The sequence below is a fragment of the Seriola lalandi genome, unplaced genomic scaffold, assembly GCF_002814215.2.
Source record: "Seriola lalandi dorsalis isolate HSWRI2012SDOR001 ecotype SW California unplaced genomic scaffold, Sedor1 jcf7180002054881, whole genome shotgun sequence".
Lineage (NCBI taxonomy): Eukaryota > Metazoa > Chordata > Actinopteri > Carangiformes > Carangidae > Seriola > Seriola lalandi.
Window position 1 is genome coordinate 398,670 of NW_019525434.1, and position 14,958 is coordinate 413,627.

General features: G+C 39.1%; 2 protein-coding genes across 3 annotated transcripts in view; both read right to left on the minus strand.

Moving 5' to 3' along the window:
* LOC111671519 (uncharacterized) overlaps positions 1–1,871 on the minus strand; it is a 21,208-nt gene extending 19,337 nt beyond the window's left edge. Inside the window, exon 1 of one of the 2 annotated variants that reach the window (XM_023428625.2) lies at positions 1,584–1,871. In XM_023428625.2, coding sequence (XP_023284393.1) covers positions 1,584–1,647 — 64 coding nt within the window. In that variant the 5' untranslated portion in view covers positions 1,648–1,871. The remainder of the gene's footprint in view (positions 1–1,583) is intronic. The other variant, XM_023428626.2, reaches the window with a different exon arrangement.
* Positions 1,872–3,331: 1,460 nt separating this feature from the next.
* On the minus strand, positions 3,332–11,817 carry snx4 (sorting nexin 4). Its single transcript, XM_023428627.2, has 14 exons — positions 11,685–11,817; positions 10,793–10,917; positions 10,066–10,207; positions 9,688–9,837; positions 8,521–8,568; positions 8,207–8,262; positions 8,051–8,123; positions 7,688–7,749; positions 7,366–7,431; positions 7,105–7,194; positions 6,458–6,557; positions 6,049–6,194; positions 5,699–5,813; positions 3,332–5,583 (listed from the first exon to the last, which is right to left on the minus strand). Exons 1-14 carry the CDS (start codon positions 11,775–11,777, stop codon positions 5,536–5,538), a joined length of 1,314 nt encoding a protein of 437 aa, XP_023284395.1. The 5' UTR covers positions 11,778–11,817; the 3' UTR covers positions 3,332–5,535.
* Between the last annotated feature and the right edge of the window lie 3,141 nt (positions 11,818–14,958).

Below are 14,958 nucleotides of genomic sequence, written 5' to 3' on the forward strand. Positions count from 1 at the left end.
ACACACACCCACACACACACACACACACACACACACACACACACACACACACACAGATGCTGAGGGCCCTGGAGGAGAGGAAGGCGCTGAAACTAGATGTGTTGTTGGGTGTTGTCTACAGCTGGAGCTGGATCTAGTTACTGGGACACTCCCTATCCTTTACTTCTATAACTTACACACACCATACATGAGGTGCGCACACGCAACTGACCTAGCACCCCTATCTTTTTCAGTGTGACTATGAACACACACACACACACACACACACACACACACACACACACACACACACACACACAAATGCAAGTGAACAAACACACCCACTGAGATTTCCTGTAACTCAGCACACCAACATTCACTGGGTTTACTTTGAGCTTTACAGTTGAGCAATTAGAAAAAAAGTGTGTGAGGAAAAGATAAAGACAGAGAAATGAACGTGTGTGTGTGTGTGTTGTGTGCATGTGTGTGAGTAAGAGAGGTTTCTCTCTGGTGGTTCTTCTGGTTAGAAAAAGGGAACCGGCAGAGTGAGATTGTGCCAGATCCCATCCAAGTACACCAACGTTCAACTGAATTTTTGTTTGCATAATGATTAAGAGGCCTGCTGTTACTCTGACTATCTCTCCCACTAGTTTCTTCCTTGTATATCTCTCTCAGTTGCATGCAACATTTCTCTTTTATCATCCTCCAGCATCTCCCCTACTTTGCCTCTAATTTTTGCAAGTGTCCATGTTGGTCTCACTGTCTCAGTTTTATTACGCATTCGAACAATCTGAAACCATTGCATGTGCCGCGGGGAAGGGCAGGGGCCCATGGGCCAGCTGAAGACGAAGGAAGAGGGAGAGGAGGGAGCAAAAAACAAAAAAAAAGAATGGGAGAAACAAAATGCAACAAGGATCAAATATATAGACCGAGGAGAAAAGAGGGATGAAAGATGAAAGATAAAAAGACAATTACTTATGTAAGGACAATGGGTCCACCACACCCCTGTGGGCCAAAACTCATGTCCAAAAAGATATGGCCACATTACATGGCACACCTATTTCAGTGATAATGTCTGGGCGGGATGAAGAATGCAGAGCTTTATCTGAAACTCACTCAGTCAGAACAGATTAAAACAAGCAGAATACACCTAGAGGTAGATTGAATTGGCGTGCCAACAGGAAGGCAGACAGACTGGCAAAAGACACTGGCAATAGCATTCACACACGCGCGCGCGCGCACGCACGCACACACACACACACACACACACACACACACACACATACATGGACGAGTAATGTGGAAGACTGGCTGAGGATGAGGCGAGAAACGACAGAATGAGAGAAAGATAGGTGAGCGCAAGAGGGATGTAAAAGTGCAGAGAGAAATGGAGACTGATGACCAACACACAACTAGACAGACAGACAGACAGACAGACATACAGACAGAGATAGACAGAGATAGATACATAGATAGATAGATAGAGAGATAGATGTATAGATAGATATATAGATATATAGACAGATATATAGATATATATGCGATGTACATGTAAAGAACAGAAATAAAGGGCTGGGCTGAGTTAATTGGAAATAAATCATTACCTTGTGCCTTGGCGCTTGTAGCCAGCAGGCTTCCTAATAGCAGAATCCACAGGTATGACATCATGGGAACACGGTGTTCTGGCTGCAAATGAACCGGGGTTCAGTCCCGCTTTCCACGGCCTTCAAACTGGACAATTAACCGGCTTGGAGGTTTCAGGTGGATCTGGAGGGCGTGTGTGTCGGTGTGCCGGTGCGTTCTTGCGCGTCGGATCAGACCAGTGGCGTCTCCAAGGTGCTTTAGATGCTCGGCTCAGTGCGCGCCGCCGCGGATCTGTCGTCCTCTCCTTTTGTCTGAATTGGAGGAGAGAAGGTCCACTCTTTATTAAGGTGGGCGGGTCTCTTTCTTCAAATAAGGCAGCCAGGGAGACGGCAGGACTGGGTACGGTGCTGTTAAGGCATTCATTTAATCACTAGTGGGTTTGCCAATCATCAATTTGGACTGTTACTCGTCTTTATCAAACCTGCTTAGCGCGAGAAAACACATTGTTATGCAGAAACATATTCTTTCATTCAAGTCGTCGTCCTTTTTGTTACCAGGAGCACGAGCTGTGAGTTAAGCAATAGGGAATATATATGTTGGGGTTTTAACTTGTCCTTAACTGGAAGCAGCTGAGTCCTTGTCATTTTAATAACCAGATTCCTAAGAGGATTTAATTGAATACCTAGCATGCGGTCTTCATAGAATTTTTAACGTCATCTCCCCTATCAGCATCACTAGACCTATAAAACACGTTCATATAAAGTTATAAAATCGCTATGACTTAGGTAGTGTATACTACTTCTTTACATTCTAATAAGCCTATAATTTACTTGTAAATATCGAGTTTCTGAAGAGAACACTGAGATGTGAGGCTTTGGTCTGTTTTAATGTTAAATTAATGTTAGGTTTCTATTTGAGAAAACCACATGACCTCATGCAAACCAACCACTAGGTGGATCTGAAAAGAGCATTTCTCTTTCCTATCCTCTTGACTCCTCTCCTTTACTTTTCACGGTTTTAAAGTCGCTCCTGTGCCAAATTGAAACGTTTTTACTGGTATGGATCGGCAGGTGGCGCCATTTATTAATGATCTCATAGTTTACGTCATCAATCCAATTTACATGATGCGTTCAAATTCCAATACTCACCGAAGGTTCTGACCTCTTCTGAGAGCTGCAGTGGACAAATGTTTAAAAGCCATTTTCACAGTTCCAGCTATCTTTGCACTCAAACTACCACGGGGAAAATTTCCTTTGGTTAGGTCCTGTATTTCTACAAGATTATCATCTTTAGGCTCCATCTCATCCTTTTTGTACGTTATAATGTACATTATAATGTACATTAGCCATAAACTGAACATTTTTATATCAAACACAGCACAGAAGTAATTAAATAAGTGTGTTTTTTTTCCCTATTTTGGTTGAAAATGGACCTACCAATGTACTGAACACCATACGTCAAAATACTACCCCCCCATCACACCTAAAATTTAGTAAAACAATTATGTCATTTTTACATAATCTTACTTAGGAATTATTCATGTTTTATGGATGATGATGATTTACAATAGTTGATGTATCTACTATAGAACAAGTAAAACGAACAGAAAAAACACTATCCCTGTATGACTTGATAATTTATGCATGGTAAGACTAGATGTATGTATTCCACATTGGCCATGGCATCATGACAAGCGTAAAAACATAGATACACCCATCTGATTTTCACACAGGTGTCATGGGAAAATAAGACAATCATAACACAGGAGTGAAAGCTGTGTGTTATTTTGAAACACTGCATTTTAACCTTTAGAATGAGCACAATAAAAAGCCAGTTTTTCTTAACTTTTCACTCCCAAAGAGAAACAAACTGTCATGTAACCACCAAAAACAGAGTTTCATATGAATAATCATAAAGTATCTGAGCTTAGTCATCTGTAAATATGGAGTAAAACCAGAAGTGTTACATCAGGCCAACGTTTTCAGTGTCATCTTTGACTCCTTTGTACATTATTTCGCATACAAATGCAACAAAATAGTTAAAAAAAAAGGAATATGTTTATTAGTGTCTTAGCACAGTGAATACAGAAACATAAAAACAATCTCTCAAATAACATGTTTATTATAAAAACATACGTAAAGCTTCGATTTGGGATTATTTCAATGAACTGATTATGCTTATTTTGAAAAGAAATAGGACTTGCTGATGGGAAAGAATCTCAGCCTAACTTCCAGATGTTAGAACAACTTTGCACCAAAGTTTCCACCTCAGACAGATATCTTAAAGGAAGCGAAACGAGCATATGTGTTGTACATCTATAGTATATGCATAAAGACAGATTGTGAGGATCTAATATATCTGTACTAAAAGGTTTCCACATTCTGGCCAATACTGGTCATAAACATTGATCCGAGACATGCCTGGAACTCTGGTCCGTTATTTATTGCAGTGACTTAATGTCAGAAAAAGCGATGAGGCAGAGAAGGTCAACAGCAACTTTTTTTGTCCTTCCCCTGTTGTACAAAACCAATGTTTGTATTAAGGCTATAAAGCTTGACAGCAAAGAAAAGGCTCAACTATTGATCTGTATGTGTCGCTTTTAACGTTTATGGTTGCACCTGGTAGATCAAGGAGGTTTGTGGGGTTGCCGTGATTCAGTCTTTCAAAAATTTTCCTAGAAAAACAAACCCACTGTAATCAAAACAGTATGAGGCCTTCCCGGCTGCACTTCAAAATGGCGTATGTTTTTGGCACCAATAAGAAAAAAAAAAAAAAAAAAAAAAAATTCCCCAACCTTGTTAATCTCCCCTTCTTCTTCTTCCCACCTATGATCTGTACTACACGGGTACTTGGTCATAAGCACTTTGGTCGGCTTTAATCAATAACAGCATGAAGACTGACTTCATCACGAATGTACATAAAATGTAAGGAAATAAGGAATCGTGAATGTGTAGTGGCTTTCTGAAGTATGGTCTTTCTTTGCCATACAGTTTGATTTACTGCGTTTAAAAAAAAAAAATTAATTAATTTACACCTGACATTTTTATTAAGTAGAATTTCAAATGATTACATTTATTATTAGAGGCTGTGAAAAAGTCTGAGGCAAATCTCTGGCAACATTTTTCAGGATAACTCCAGGGAACTGCCGCTACAAAATGTCCCAGTTTAAAGATGCTCTTGCATTTAGACAATATGAATTTCTGACCAATTATCAAAGTAAAAGCTTTGGTGCGGTGACAATTAATAAGTTTAAAAGTGCAAAATTAGCCACAATGTTATCATGATGCTGTTCAATATTGCTACCTATAACAAGAAGTTTTATTTTGATTCTTCACGACATCTAACTGCAGTTCAATTTGTGTGAAAATCCTACCTAAAATAAATATGGAAAAGCACATACCAAAGTTTCTTTGAATTTCTTTGAAAGATGTAATTCTAAAATGAGTCTAATGAACCAATGGCTAAAATGTGCAGCCGTTCGTGACTAAATATTATGTAGCACTCTGCTGTGTAAACTTTTTTTTCAGGGTGAGAAATAGAGAGGGCTTACAACTGAAATACACTGAACAGCTATTCCCAACAGGTAACTATCAAGCATTATTCATACAGAATTATCCTCTTGGATATGCTGTCAGCTGTGCAACTAAGGCTGAGCATTGAAAATTTGGAGGGGGCTGCAGTTTGAAGGTAACATCAGCAGAATGTAAAGGTGGTGCTGTTAAGGCACTTGGATTTAAAAGGAATGTTCTCACTAAATGACTCTGACTTGTGTGTGTGCATGTGTGTGAGAGAGAAAAGAAGACAGAATTATTCTCAGTAGCTTCAATTTACGCAGCAAACAAAGAGAAAGCAGTATGTGGGCTCCCATGGTCCACTCCCATAAGACTGCAGTATGACTGGCTGATGCTCCCAGTCTGTATAATCTGATTGATTATTGTTTTGGTGCGAAGTGTGATTGGCTGGAAAAGTGGCTCACATTTTGTTGAAACACTCCTTGGCGTTGGACCACACCTGGATTCCCTGAAAGAGTAACAGGAAATGACAGATGAGGAGAGGAACTGATGAATAATCGACATCAAAATATTTGGTACACAAAAACAAACAAACTGTGGAGGAGAAAAAACACTTTCTATACCTTCTTACACATGCTGATCTGCATAATGGCGTAGCTGATAAGGGCTTCACGCAAATCCTTGTCTTTCTGCTCTTTAAAACGTTCAATGTCTTCCCAGGCTGTTCGCACAAACTCTCTGAAGACACAATCACAAACAAAGAAACGTGTCATCATCAGAGAAGGAGGTATGGAAGGAAGACAATGATTTGATTCATCCCCCTTAATGCATGTTACAAATGAAGGGGCTAACTATCTGACCATCGAACAGATCATATATGTACAAACAGAAGAGAGAAGGAGGAACAGACATCTGTGACAGATAGTGAGGGAAATTTATTAGATGAGAATTACTGAATTAGTTTTGAACTTACTGGCACTCTGTGTTCTTCTCCTTGACAGCCTCTTCTCCCTCCTGTATACTCTGCTCCAGGGCTGCCAACCTGCTCTCCCTCTGCTCCTGGCTCTCCTGGCCGAATAGTTTACTGGTCATCCCCTTCAGAGAAAATACTCGCACTGTCTACACACACATAGACAGAGGCACAAATTAAAATCCAGCACAGTAAACATACACAGTATTCCATTATTGCTGGTGTTTTCATCAAACTGGATCACAAAAATGTTTTTAAACATGTCAAATTCTTTTGATATAAAGTAATCATGCCCTATTGCTTGCACAATTTATACACTTGATTTGACACGGACATTGTGTGTGTATGCCACCCGGGTAGTTGGCCAGGAAGTGTAGAGGAAGGTGAGAGATAAAAAGGCAGTGTGCGTTACCCCAGTGGCCAGCTCTTCTTTCTGTTGTTTCTTATGGGCGAGGTCCTGAGCTGCCATCTCCAACTCATACTGGATCAACTCATGTTTCCTACATACAGACCTTAATACACACAACAACAATCAACATTAAAAAACAAACAAAAACAAACCATCAAACTTAAAATTGCTTCTTCTGCCACTAATAATGTGAGACATAGCTGATCTCGAGCCGATCAAGGAAACATACAGGCATAAAATAAAAGTGGGGAAAGCTTTCCGTCCTTGACCAAGGGGAAACATATCCTTTATTTGTTGATCAAATTATGGAAGAAAAAAGAATTTACTTCCCCCTGAGCCTGATGTAAATTGAACCTGACCTTAAAAGCCACAGGGAGCTACATAAGAAACAATCAACTACACTCCTTACACTCTTATGTATAACACCTTAATGCTATTCCCACTTAAACAAATATGTTAAGAATTCTTCAAACCAAATAGCAACAAAGTGTGTTGACCTCAAAAGCCAATATGACCATAAAGAATCAACTCGTTCTGATTGTCTGTAAATCCCAATAGGAGTGTTTACTAAAATCACTTACATTGCATGACAGTTACTTGTTTGGCCTGACACACCTACAGTATGTGTCTCTCTCTCCACACTCACTTACCTGACAGCATCAGTGTAGAAGAGGTATTCTTTCAGTTGGTCTGCATAGTGCTCTTCTTCCTCTAGAATGTCATCTATTGATGCAGCATACCTGTGCGCATACACACAAAGCCACATTCACAAGTGAACAAGTGCCATAAAAAAACAGTATGCGTGAGTGTGTGTGAATATGTCTTTTACTACTTAAATAAACACATCTAAGTGTTAGTTGTGAGTGTGAGAGGGTACACTAGTTGGAATGTATCTATTGTCTATTACTTACGTGTCCATGTGGTGGCCAGCGCTCTGTAGTCCGTCTCCCATCTCTTTTTCTATAGCACTCCACTCACTGAAGACGCAACAAATCAGGGGTACTTTACTTGAATTCTTTCTATTCAGTGTATTCAGCCTAAGAGGTTTTATTAAAAGTAATCGAAAAGCAAAAGGTAGCTGGATACAGAATGTGCACAAAATGTCTTTTGATTTTTAACTTGTGGCTTGTTAATGCTTGGTTTTGATTTATATGTAGCCCCCTCTTTTGGGGCAAAACTTTTATTTTCTTTATGTAGAAAGAATGCAGTAACAACAGAACAAGTGTTTCTCACCTAAAGACTCTGCCGTAGTTACCGTGGACCTTGTAAACTCCATACATCCTGTCTGCTACTCTCTAGAAAAAAAGACAATCAAAACAAGCCTTATAATCACTGTTTCCTACTTCAAATGATCCCCCTATTTAAAATGCTTTAGTTGATATATTTATTATTGACATTGACTTAAATGAGTTTCTTTTAATGTCAAAGGCTTGCAAGTGTTGACTTCAACTCACACAGCAGCCTGATGCAGCTTTAAACTCATTTGCAGACAGCTCATGCTATATAAGCCAATATGCAAAAAAAATGTAAACCAATGTCCAAACCTAACCTAACAGTTAAATATAGGTGTGTGCGTTTGTGCATGCCAAAACTCACCGCCCGCACCCTGAGTAACTGAGAGATCACAGTGTTCAGTTCATCACTGTAGTGTTTCAATGCTGTGAATCGCCTGGAGAACACAACAAACGGATCGTCACTCAAACAGTGTTGAACTGAATCAAAGCATTTCACCTATGTCTATTTTACACCTACTTGTCAGGGTTCTTGACTCTGAACATGGCACTCAGAGACTTTAGCCTGGAGTCAGCCTGGTAGAGAACAGACAGAAATTCACATTCAAGTTAAGTTGAGCTCATTTATTATTTTAGTTATTTTATAAACAGCACACAGGTAAATCTATGATGAGGTGCTTTTGATATGATCCATGATGATATGACTTGCCTATCATAAAACAGATATGCAAGTAAAACACTAAAACTGTTGGTCCAGTTGACAACAAAATTCTCAGTCAAGCAATTCAGCAAGATGAACATAATGGCTGTTTGAAAACAATTAGATACAATTACCTTGTCTTGAAAACCCGTCTCCAAAACCATCTCCCTCCATCCCTTCTCCTGAAGACAGATGATTGATAGATCAGTGTTTCTAGATTCTATTTGTGGTAGTAGCTGACAAATAAATAACTGAACAATACAAACAGCTCCATTGCTTCATGTTGAGTCAAACAAATAACAGCTCTCAGCTCAGTGAAGTTTGATTACATATTGTAATTGGCCAGTAAACCGAATCCCAGCACATACGCAGCATGCTCTGTGCACCCCCGAATAAAAGACACACAGAGAGGGCTGGTAATGAGAGAAACAGGGAAGGTAAAAACACCGGCCCACTGATGCGGCAGCATCTCTGCCCGTGCTTGCAATGGTCACACCAACAATGACAGAAGGTGTTGTGAGCGAGAGAGAGACAGCAGTGCAAGGATGGGCTAAGTGAATCAATGTACTGTGTGCAGCTCTACAATTAAATAAATTTTACTAATTTTTACCGAGTAAAAAAAATAAATAAATAGAAAAAAAATCAATATGTGGCGTGGCGGTCAATGTTGATAATGTGGCAGGCCACCACAAATAAATCAATGTATGGGAAACACTGCAGAGGATTGTCAGCTAATCTGTCCAAAAAACAGCTGACAACTGCACAAAGCAAAAAAAGGCTGTAAAGTATGTTGCTAAAGACTACAGGGAGAAGATGAGATACAAATCCATAGGGCCAGTTTCATGATGTACCAAATGGCAAGATTCTGTACAAAAGGATTTTTCAGCTTTTCAAAATGTATCCATTTTCAGCTTCTGACAGACAGATGAATACAGACAGAAAAACAGCAAATGGTCATTATGCGGTAGTAGGTATAAAACCTGGTATGGGTGCATGCAATAGCTCTGTGATAAAAAGTAAAGACTTTCTGAATTTTATTCAATGTGATCACTGTGTGGGTGGGGCAAGGGATGTCATTGCAAAAGACCTTCAGCATAAAAATATTCAACCTCCATATTCTCATTGCACTGTGATATGACTTCTGATTGGGAATGCTGCTTCATATTTTTTTTTTCTTTGTCTGTATTCTGTAGCAACATCTTAACACTGACGTAGTTAGACTGTAAATGTGCTGATTGTACATATGTATGACAACAGACTTCTGTGAGATATTATGTGGTATTATGTGCTTGGATGCTAACCTCTGTGAGAAAGCGGTAGTATATTTCGTCATTCGAAAGTACAGAATGTGATGCAACCCGCAACAGGAAGTTTTCCAGGCCGACTCTCCGTCGCTCAACAAAGTCTGGGTCAAGGTTGTCTGCTGACAGCTTGTGCCACACAAACTCTGCCTACAAGAGACACAATTCAGGAGGAGAGAGCAAAGAACATATCACCTTAAAAATCGAGCACGGGGCGAGTAACATCTCCAACTAAGAAGAAGCTAAGGTTAATTTGTTATTTTACAAACTTTCAAGTCCTGTAATCAATCACACAGATTAATTATTGCCAAAAATTCATTAGACAGACTCCATTTTATTTATTAGTTACATTTCTCCATCCACTTATGTGTCACTCACCCTTTTCTCTGGTAGTGGTGGGATGATGATGTAGGGGTAAGTGACCAGCAGGTAAGTTCTGAGCAATTCAAACTCACTATAGCGTCTCCACAAAGTGTCAGGTGCAGCTGGTGTACCTCCCTCCGGGACAGTTTCCGCTGGCCTGCAGAGAGAGGAATGAAGAGTATTTTTAGGTGTTTGAGCTACAGTTCTTGCTCACAGCAATTTGAGACACAGAGACTGCAACACATTACATCTAACTTTGAAATTTCCAGTGACTTTTTCTGAGTTGGGCAGGAAATTCATTTCATAGGCATTGTACAAAGGATTCTGGTTGACCTTGTTTCATTAAATCAGGTTTAATTGAATATGGTGTGTATGGCATGTGGCAAGCACTTTGGCCACCAAAAAAACAAAAATTGGTCTATGCAACATTAAGGAACATAAATATGAAAGCTGCACTTATTTATGCACTTAACTATTTTATATTTGCTTATGGTTTAAAATATTGTCAAGCCATGAGGCTCATTTTTTTGGTTTTACTCTTGTTTTGCACCTATTCAAGGTAATATTTGTCTTAATTACTTTTACAATTGTGCAAGATAAAGCAAGTATACCTGTGCTTCTATTATTGATGAAGTGTATGTGTAAAAGGTCCCACTCCACTCTTCTTGTTACCCTGTTGCACCACTATTCAAAGCTGTTTGCATACCCTGTAACACTAATGTAAGAATGCTGTGTCACCTACCGTGTTTCTATGAGGTAGACAGTGTAGGTTTCCTGCATGTTAACCGTGTTCTTCCCTGTTCTCTTTTCTGCCTCTGCCACGTTTATCTCCATTTTTCTCAACAGAGATGTCCCTTTTTCTACCATCTGCACAGAAAAGACCATAAAATGATAAGTAAGGATGAGGAAATGAGTCAACAAATAAAACGGAAAGTAAAACATAAAGGTATGCAACAAGTATACGAGGGAACATCAGAAAAAATAAAAAGTCAGGTGAATAGATGGGTGTGTGCAGGGATTTTAATTCTATACAGACAAACAAGCATGAAAACGTATGATCACAGAGGGGCAGAGTGTTGTTTTCCTTCTAAAGATAATATAACAATGTGCTTCTATACGCAGGGTTGTGAAAGGCGTGTGCAGGTCACAAGATTAGAGTCAACGTTACCACCAACACAGAACTGAAAATCAACGGTTTTCTCCTCGGAAAACGTTTCCTCTAACTAGAAACCACGGGTATTAAGAGTAAACTCGGGGGACACAAACAGGAAAGAGGCTACTTTTAAGTAAACAAAACTTTAGCGTTCAGACTTGCTAGCTAACAAGCTAATGTCAGGAGTAAAGTTTACAAAGTAGCTTCGAACCACAGTTAGCAAAATCACCTTTAGCTCACTTAGTAACTTTAATGTTACCTTGCAGAATTAGTGATTAAACCTAGTTTTGACGCTAGTTAACGGTTCAGAAAATCCTACAGCTTTCTGAAAATGTAAGTGGAAAAGTCTCCGTGGTTCGATATGTCACAAACTCCACCTAGCTAACATTACTTTAGGCCCGTTTGGAAAAGTTTTCACCAGTAAAAACAGACTTTTTAAACTTTAAAAATGTATGCTATAGAGAATAACAAAAACTACGACCGTGTTTATAATGTTGTTCTCTGATTCAGATGAAGTGAGGTCGGTGTTACCGATCACAGCTACTTCTTCGCTGCTTCCAGAGTCTGCCATCATCTTTACTGCTGAGGTGCTGCTGTTGTCAGCTGAGCTGGCAGACCGGTTCCTCTCGTCTGCGCATGCGCATTTCAGGCTGTCAGGGATCAGTGCCCACTGTAATTTTTGATACATAGATCATAAATAACTGAACGAATAAAATAAAATAAAAGTTTATTGACAAAGTGAATACAATAAAATATCAGAATTATCTCTGACAGTAGTGTAATTATTAAAAACATATAAAATAAATAATAATAATAAAATAAAACAGCATCACATCATGTAAACTACAACAATGCAGTTAGAGGTGACAAAATTGAAGTAATGATATCTTCAATTTGTAATGAAATTACAATGAAATGCAGTTTTAAAGTAATCTCTTTTAAGATCAACAAAATTGTAATTCCCTTATGTTAATGTGTGTGTATTACAAAACACAAATGATTTGGCCACATGATGATGGTGCAACCTGGTTCACATTTGAAGCAATTAACTGAATGTTTTTTGAAAGTTTCAATGCAGCTGTGCTGCCTCATTGGTGAGACGATTACCCTCCTTTGGAATCCTGTGCATCTCAGTTATTGTGTCTTGTGCCCAGTATTGTGTCTTTTGTCCAATGTGTCTTCTGTTGTTTTTTTTTTAATGTGACTTGCACCCTGATCTGTGATCAGAGTATGGTATTTTGCTTCCATGTATACTGAAATGCAGATTATGGTAGTGTGTCAAATAGTGACAAATAAATCTGATTCTGATTCTGATTCTGATTCTGATTCTGATTCTGATCCACTGAACCCCTTCCTGTGGCAAAGATGACATTTTATCCATTTTGCAGAACTCCATAGAATGGTAACAAAATGACAGCATGATGTGTGATACAAGGTTATCCAGGCTAAATAATGATCCTGATCGATGTTCAAACATGCTGTGAGCTATCCTTTAAAATTAAGATTATGAAGGTTTTTGACATATTAAAAAAGTGTTGGACATTAAACTATAAATCTAAGGAATAGCAACTTCTTAATTGCTTTCATGGTGCTGGAAAACAAAAATCTGAAAAAGGTGCTATAACTGATGAATTTCCTAAATACAGTGATATCATTTGGTCCCTCTCTCATTGGTTGTAGATGGTTGTGGGCCCAGATGTGAATGAGAGGGATGCGGTATGCCTCAGGCTAGTAAACAGCACAGAAACACGGCCTTTTAGTTCCTGTGGTCACGCTTTTGTGCAGCGTTTAATGTTTAAAGAGAAGGGTGGAGCAGCATTTAGTAAGGAAGCATTTTATATAGATGCCACTGGGCATGGAGTGGGGTGTTGGAGTGTTGTGGGATGAATGAAAAAGAGAAAGAGGTGAAGAGAGACAAAGACATGCATGCAAGGGGAGAAAAGGTATGTAGGTGAGATTAATTAATCTCATGATTAATTATAAAGTAACTAATTACACAGATGAACGAGGGATGGACGGATGGATGGAGTGATGGTGAGATGCGGTTTCAGGCTGCAGCGTGTCAGGAAACCCAAAGCCTGCACTGTGACCAGCCGTAGTCACAGCAACAGCATAGTTGCCATTCTTTCCTGCCACTAACCTCAAACCAGCCACCACCACTTCCTGTCCGCACACAGGAGCACGCAGACACACACAAATGCAAACACACCTCCAGCACTCCTTGGCTGCCTGTAATCAGCCATTTGACAACTTTTTAGAGCCCTCTGACCAACGTTCTTGAACCCTAAGCTACAATAAGTTATGCACAGTGTGTGTGAGTGCGCACTGGTGTTTTTCCTGTCTTGTCTATATTTGGAGGTTCTGACCTAAAGCTGCAGAGTGACTATAATTCAGATGGGTATGTGTGTATTATAAACTGAATCATGGTTTTCATGCTAAAATGTCTGGGGACAATAATAACTGTTGGTGATACTCATCAACTGGATATTGTGCATTGTGCCAAAAGGCCATTTCAAAAATAGCAAGTGCATTGGCATTACCAATGATTTTCAAATATACGACTGTTCTTTTAAATCTATGTATCTCTTTCAGGTCTGTTGTCTAGAAAAGTCTTTGCTGGTTTATTTGAATTAATCACTTATTTTCCTTTATACTGTATGTCCATTGGTTGGAGAAAATGATTAATCTGTCTGAAGTTTGACTGTTGAACAGCAGAGGGTAGCAAATCCTAAGAATGTTGATGCACAACCACCTGTAGTGCATCAGTATGAGAATCCGATTCAGTATGCACAGCACTACATGATGAGGTTGAGTATATTGCAATTTGAGTAACAATGTGAATAATAGGCCCTTTTTACGGTAGACATCTTGAGCTGTCATCGTAGCATATGTGTCACAAATGACATTAACAACATCTTTGTGCTACTCAAGTGTCCCAATAAGCTATGACAGTGTGACGGTGAGCCAGCATGCACAATACCCTTAAACTGAAGCAGCCACATGGAATTCAGCCATTGTTATTGCACCCGTGTTGTCACCCCTGAAACATGTGAAATTGTTATCCATGAGAAAAAGGAATATCTCAACTAGAAACTTTGCCTTGTCAATTGCACAATGAATGGATGGGCTGCCAAACTATTGCACTGTTAACATCAGTCTCTATCACTGTTAACAACATTACTGCATGTGGATATCTTCACATCTACTGCACACAGTCATGTACAAGTAGATGTGAGTATCAATTCATATATTAAGCAACAGATAAGTGAGTATGCTATAATATATTTTGAAATCTAATGTTTAAAAAAGAAAAAAAATGCCTAAAGCATTTATCTGTATTTGGTTTGAATGTCATTACTGTTGATTAGTGCCTTTATGTCTCAAGGGCCAGAACCAGACAACTTTTAACCAAAGTGTTTGTTTTAAAACAATGTAATTATTGCTTTATATACATTCAAATATGTGATTTTTTATGAGATTTTTCTGGGTTTGTAGGAAGTTTTAAAAAAAGTTGTACTGTGTGTGTGTTTGTGTGTGTGTATGTGCATGCTGTATATGAGGCTGGTCACGAAGGTCATAAAGAGGAAGTCCTTGCGGTCAGTAGAAAGGAACACATGTTTTGCTCCATGTCATAGTCTCCATCCTTCATTTTCCTCTCCTTCATCCATCTATTCTTGCTTTTGACAGTGGTGGAAAACTTATGTGCATCCAGTGGGCTTGTTTTTGTGTGGGTAAGCCTGTATAGCATAAGTATG

Excerpts from the sequence above, each read along its gene's own strand:
- snx4 (XM_023428627.2), bottom strand. The coding sequence starts at position 11,777 with ATGATGGCAGACTCTGGAAGCAGCGAAGAAGTAGCTGTGATCGGTAAC. Across the intron at positions 10,918-11,684 it reads AGAACAACATTATAAACACG|ATGGTAGAAAAAGGGACATC; the intron begins GTCGTAGTTTTT and ends TTTTCTGTGCAG. Across the intron at positions 7,195-7,365 it reads GCTGGCCACCACATGGACAC|GTATGCTGCATCAATAGATG; the intron begins GTAAGTAATAGA and ends GTATGCGCACAG.